The sequence below is a fragment of the Austrofundulus limnaeus genome, unplaced genomic scaffold (assembly GCF_001266775.1).
Source record: "Austrofundulus limnaeus strain Quisiro unplaced genomic scaffold, Austrofundulus_limnaeus-1.0 Scaffold2093, whole genome shotgun sequence".
Lineage (NCBI taxonomy): Eukaryota > Metazoa > Chordata > Actinopteri > Cyprinodontiformes > Rivulidae > Austrofundulus > Austrofundulus limnaeus.
The window spans coordinates 27,707-33,966 of record NW_013954495.1 but is presented as its reverse complement, the minus strand read 5'-3'; the positions used below and the strand labels follow the sequence as shown (position 1 = coordinate 33,966).

The window sequence follows — 6,260 nt, the reverse complement described above, 5'->3', positions numbered from 1 at the left end:
GCAGCTGTCAGACACAGTCAGACACTCAGCAGCTGTCAGACACACAGAAGCTGTCAGACACACAGAAGCTGTCAGACACACAGCAGCTGTCAGACACACAGCAGCTGTCAGACACACAGCAGCTGTCAGACACACAGCAGCTGTCAGACACACAGAAGCTTTCAGACCCACAGAAGCTGTCAGACACACAGCAGCTGTCAGGCACAGTCAGACACTCAGCAGCTGTCAGACACACAGAAGCTGTCAGACACACAGAAGCTGTCAGACACAGAGCAGCTATCAGACACAGAGCAGCTGTCAGACACAGTCAGACACACAGCAGCTGTCAGACACACAGAAGCTGTCAGACAAATAGCAGCTGTCAGACACACAGCAGCTGTCAGACACACAGAAGCTGTCAGACACACAGAAGCTGTCAGACACTCAGCAGCTGTCAGACACACAGAAGCTGTCAGACACACAGCAGCTGTCAGACACTCAGCAGCTGTCAGACAAATAGCAGCTGTCAGACAGACAGAAGCTGTCAGACACACAGAAGCTGTCAGACACAGTCAGACACTCAGCAGCTGTCAGACACACAGCAGCTGTCAGACACAGTCAGACACTCGGCAGCTGTCAGACACTCAGCAGCTGTCAGACACAGTCAGACACACAGCAGCCGTCCTGTTCTCGATGCTCCTCAGTCAAACGTACTCTTCAGCGCTCTTCCCTCGGTGCTCTCATAGCCGCTCAGCTCCAGCTTGTCCTTCAGCTCGTTCTCAAAGCGAGCCAGGTCAGCATCCAGCCGGCGAATGTGTTTGTCCACCTGCAGGGAAGAGACCTCTGTTTTACTACAAAGGGGCGTGGCCTGCAGTGAGACCTCTGTTTTACTACAAAGGGGCATGGCCTGCAGTGAGACCTCTGTTTTACTACAAAGGGGCGTGGCCTGCAGTGTGCCTCTGTAAGTTTAACAACGACTCACCATTTCATACGTCTGCATGGCCAGCTGCACCTTATCATCACTGAACTCTTTGCACTTGCTGTAGGCGTTCTGAATCTTCTGCAGGTGCTCCACTCTCTGCCCTGACGCCAGGTTCTTCACATTGGCTATGTACTCCTCGGCCAGTTTGTCAATCTCTGCTTTCTTCTCTGCACAGCAGCACACACACAGGAGTTAGTGCAGACTCTACATGGAGCTGTGGCTTTCAGCTGACAGGCTCACCTTCAGTCCTGTTGTCCAGGTCCCGCATCAAAGTGAAGTTCCTCTGCAGCTCACAGGGCAGGTTTTCAATACCTGAACAAGTGCAGGATGCTTAGTTCAAGTCTTTAACTAAATGTTCACATTGATTTACTACTTTATTTATAAAGTGCTTTAAAACAGCAGCCGCTGAAACAAAGTGCTGTACATACAGGGCTGAAAACAATAAAACAAATCAACACTAAGAACGATAAAACTATAAAAACAAGCAAAAAAATCAGCTAAAACAGATCAAGGTCTCAAGCTAGGTTAAAAGCCAGTGAATAAATATAAGTTTTAAGGTTTAGAGAGAAGCTCAGTAATAATGTAATGTAATGTGTTCCCTCTGTTCCAGTTAGCAGACGAGCAGCAGCGTTCAGGCTAAATCCAACATAAAGAACATTTTAATCCAAATAACTCCTGATTTAAGACGCCTCAGATAATCCTAAATGCTGCTGCTGGAGTTCTGAGAGATCATATTTCTCCAGTTTTAGCTTCTCTCCACTGGCTCCCTGTCAAATTTAGAATATAACTTAAAATATTCCTCCTAACATACAAAGACCAAGCTCCATCATAWATTWAATTTGTGTAATTTAGTCAGAAGATGTGGAAATAAAACACTTCAGTAAGATAAAGTTGAATTATAAGCAGACACTCACTGCAGGTGTGTAGAAGACTTTAAAAAAGTTACAGTAAAACAGTTTATATTAATGTTTTGGGTGTGTGGTACCTGACTTTAGGCATGTGCAGCAGGAACTGTAAAATGGTAATAATGCATAATAAAGCCATGTAAAACAGTTTCTGTAGTATTTACAGTTTAAAGCACAGATATCTGATCCCCGGGCACAAAGAAAGAAAAGGTAATCCTCTTTATGACAAGTGAACACCCACTTCTCATCAGAGACCGAACCGAGCCGCCGGACCGTGTTCTGGCAGAACCACAGCACCCACTGTGTGTTTGGTGATTTCTGATCTGGCAACCCAGCTGGAGCCTTCAGCTTCAAACAACCCGCCTGTTTTTACATAAAGGCGGGTTTCTGCAGGTTGGACATGCATGCTGCTTATTTACTAAAACAAACTACAACAGAGCATGTTTACTGAAAACACATCAGATATATAAACTTCTTATTAAAAACTATTACTTTGTTATAAACATGTAAAAGTCCGAACGTTACCAAATATAAGGCTGTATTTGGGTAACAGTACTCAGTTTATTACTGCAGGTATGTGTCCGTGGACTCACCTGTGTACATAAAGACCACATTTTATTTGATCTAAAACTACACACTAACACAGTCAGCGCTGTTAGCTTTACAGCTAGTTCAGCTAACGTGTCTGTACACCTGCAGAGTCACCTGAGCGAAGTAAACATGATCAAAGCCACCCAGCTGTAAGTCTTATCCTCCTGTCACACTCTCCTCTCAGGTACTTACTGTCCAGGTAATGCTCCAAATATATAGCCGTRGCCATGTCGTCTTCTCTGTGTCGCTTCTATGTTTCTCCGCTATGCTAAGCTAGCAGACTGTTAGCCTGACGGAGAGCGGGTGAGTTTGTTTTGTATCCCCGGGTGTGCCGTAGATCAGTGGATCAGCTCATAAACACCAAATTATTTTTACTCTGCCACTCTTTGTTTATTGTCTAGTAAACGATAAGTCAAGAAATAACCGGCTGTATTTGCGGTCAAAGAAAAACAGGGAGCTCACAGCTTTACACCGKGTGTGCGCACGGGACAGAGGGGAGGATAAATCAAGCGCTCCCTTGTTGATTTTGCTAGCACTTTCCATCGCAGTCAGCTGAGAGGTGACGTCGTTGAAAAACAAACGCCAGCCTGTCCTGAGACCGGACGTTTGAGAAGATGCTCGGTGGGCGGGGCTTAACGGGCCCGGTCAGCTATGTGCGCTCTGATTAACGGTCAGGCCTTTTCTGCCCCGAGTGAAGCATCTTCTCTTTCTGACGATCACTTCCGCGTCTTCTGGATCTGCTGAAGGATATCTGGTTTGAGGCGAAGAAGGAATAAAGTAAGAGTTTAAATGACCAAACAGATGTTAAACTGATGATTGTAGCTGCTTGTTTACTAACTCTGAACCTGTAAACTCACATCTGTAGGTCTGCTAGGCTAATGACAAACAACTAGCTAGCAGGACACTGTTTATTAAACTGTGCAATGACAACAGAGTAAGTGTTAAATGTTGTGGTCAAATAAGCTCAAATTAATGATGAAAATATATAACAAGGCTGTGAATCCTCAACAAAGATCCAGAATTACAAAATAAGATGTAATCATGAACAGCTGTGCAGCAAAATCTAATCAGTTGAAAAAAAAAATACAAACTAGATCTTTTGTGTGTTTGTAAAGATGGAGCCAGAGTTCAGTTTGAACACAATGATGTCATGTTTGTTTTCTGTAGCAGCTCCCAACATGGCCATGGTGAAGAGCGGCTGGCTGCACAGACAGAGTGAGTGGTCCCCATAAAGAAACACAACCCTGAGAACAAACACAACCTGATGTGTTGTCTTCATCTCCACCTCAGGTAGCATCCTGCGCCGCTGGAAGTCAAACTGGTTCGACCTGTGGGCTGACGGCCGTCTGCTGTTCTACAAGGACCAGCAGAGGCGGGACCTGGAGGACGAGCTCCACATGAGGGTCCACTGCATCAACATCCGCAGCTGTGCAGCGTGTCAGGGTGCGGACCAATGTGCGGGTTAGGGTGTGTGTCACAGTGTGGGTCACATTACAGGTCACTGTGCGGGTCAGGGTGCGTGTCAGGTGCGGGTCAGGGTGTGTGTCATGGTGCGGGTCACGTTGCAGGTCACTGTGCGGGTCAGGGTGCGTGRCACGTGCGGGTCATGTTGTAGGTCAGGGTGCTTGTCACGGTGCGGGTCAGGGTGCATGTCACGTGCGGGTCACGGTGCGGGTCACGTGCATGTCACGTGCGGGTCAAGGTGTATGTCAATGTGCGGGTCAAGGTGCGTGTCACGGTGCGGGTCAGGGTGCGTGTCACGGTGCGGGTCAGGGTGTATGTCAATGTGCGGGTCAAGGTGCGGATCAGGGTGCGTGTCACGGTGCGGGTCAGGGTGTATGTCAATGTGCGGGTCAGGGTGCGTGTCACGGTGTGGGTCACGTTGCGTGTCATGTTGTGGGTCAGGGTGCGTGTCACGGTGTGGGTCACGTTGCGTGTCATGGTGCGGGTCAGGGTGCGTGTCACGGTGCGGGTCAGGGTGTATGTCAATGTGCGGGTCAGGGTGCGTCACGGTGCGGGTCACGTTGCGTGTCATGTTGTGGGTCAGGGTGCGTCACGGTGCGGGTCAGGGTGTATGTCAATGTGCGGGTCAGGGTGCGTGTCACGGTGCGGGTCACGGTTAGGCACACTCACCCTGCTGAGTCCAGTTTTAAAGCTCCGTCTCTTCCTGCTGTCCTCCTCAGAGCTGAGCCCTCCTCAGGGACGGACACGTGACGCTCTGTTCCAGATCGTGTGCAGAGACGGGCGGGTGGTCAGCCTGTGTGCAGACGGTGCAGATGATGCTCTGTAAGACAGCTTCAAATGAACATCAGAGCCTTTAAAAACTGCTGAATACAATAGTTTCTTTGTGTTTCAGGGCGTGGACCTTGGCCCTGCAGGATGCAAGAATCAATACGGTGGGATATTAATGTTTTCCACTCAGCATCTTTGTAATGTCAGCGCAGTGACAGGTGTCTTCAGGTGAGACAGATGTTCAGTCTGTTTAATAATGACTTGATTGCTGCTCCTCAGGTTGGCTTTGCTCAGGAAGTTGTGGCTTCAGCTCCTCCTCCGTACTCAGAACACGTTCACCCACAGGTAAACTGAATAAATATAGACATCTTCTGCACACCTGTGCTGAAGTTTTGTTCTGTTTAATCTGCAATTTAACTTGTTTTAATGTAAGAAAATAAAAAGGCTAAAGTTAGCTGAAGTTTGGTGTTTGCTGCCACCTGCTGGACAAAACTGTCATGTCCAGCAGCTCCAACTGTTTCTGAAATGAGTGGTTATTTATAAAGCATCCTTCATAGAAATAGATTGASAGGGTGCTGTACAGTCATGATAAATATTAACAGTGTACAGACAGTAAAAACACATCAGACATCAGACTGATACGTCCAGCTCAGAGCAGGGAGGACAGGGGAGGACTGAGACAGTTCTGAATGTGAAAACCAAACAGAACAAAGAGATGGGATTGTTCCAGGATGAATAAGGTTGACACTTTTAAAGGTTTTCAGAATTACAAAAGAAATGGACTCACTAAAGGCTCCCACCAAGGAGGTCCTATAGAACAGCTGGAGTGCGTAAAGACCAGGTGACCGTGTGATCGGCTGGAGAAGCTAACGGCTAACGCTAAACGGTCAAAACTCTGGATTTCCCATCACTGTACATGTTGACAACAGAGCAGAAAAAAGGACTGACCATGTAGAAATCATTAAAACTATTAATAATAAGATTAACAATTATTATTAATATTTCACAGTAAATCTAATCGATGTAATGTTTTAAATAATGTCAGAAAAGCTGTTTGTGTTCTGGATTTATTAACAGAAGATAAGGACTCAGCTGTTTCTGGTTCAGGCAGGTGAACAAGCTGTTACAGCAGTCCAGGCTTCAACAAGATTTGTATTTTTTACCTGCCAGGTGATGACAAGTGTCACCTGCCTGACATAAAAAGTTACCTGCCCATAACAAATATGTTCAAAATTTGATAAAATATAAGAAAACTGTGAACTGTATTTGTACTACAAAAATGTTAACATGGTTGTCAGTAAATTTTATAAACAAAAACAACTTCAATAAACATTTTTAAACTTTCCAGTGTTTCCTGGATTGGTCTTGTGAGGGCTGCTTATAAAAACAGAATGATCAACAGCAGCAGCTTTGCTTTAAATACAATTTACTGAACAGGAAAATGTCTGAAATTTGCATTAATTAAATCTTTTATAGTGAATCTCATATCTAAAGATAAATTTAAGATATGTTGAACTGGAGTCTCCATAAAACCTAATGATAAATCTGACATTATTTATACAAGTCAGAAT

The 6,260-nt window shown here is 45.7% G+C and overlaps 2 protein-coding genes across 4 annotated transcripts in view; one reads left to right on the top strand and one right to left on the bottom strand.

The window, feature by feature from the left end:
* Window positions 1-693: 693 nt before the first annotated feature.
* On the bottom strand, window positions 694-2,901 carry ing5a (inhibitor of growth family, member 5a; the record flags this gene model as incomplete). The annotated part of the gene is given in 4 exon segments (XM_014034391.1): window positions 694-805; window positions 962-1,128; window positions 1,202-1,273; window positions 2,650-2,901. Coding segments are annotated over 4 exon segments (388 nt in total), but the record flags the coding sequence as incomplete, so codon positions are not given.
* A 218-nt stretch (window positions 2,902-3,119) lies between these two features.
* Window positions 3,120-6,260, top strand: part of plekhb2 (pleckstrin homology domain containing, family B (evectins) member 2) — a 6,005-nt gene continuing 2,864 nt past the window's right edge. Inside the window, exons 1-6 of one of the 3 annotated variants that reach the window (XM_014034390.1) lie at window positions 3,120-3,234; window positions 3,628-3,672; window positions 3,748-3,900; window positions 4,641-4,743; window positions 4,814-4,853; window positions 4,969-5,034. In XM_014034390.1, the coding sequence (XP_013889844.1) occupies window positions 3,636-3,672; window positions 3,748-3,900; window positions 4,641-4,743; window positions 4,814-4,853; window positions 4,969-5,034 (399 nt within the window). In that variant the 5' untranslated portion in view covers window positions 3,120-3,234; window positions 3,628-3,635. Of the gene's footprint in view, window positions 3,235-3,624; window positions 3,673-3,747; window positions 3,901-3,940; window positions 4,744-4,813; window positions 4,854-4,968; window positions 5,035-6,260 lie in introns of those variants that run through there. The other 2 variants (XM_014034389.1, XM_014034388.1) reach the window with 2 other exon arrangements.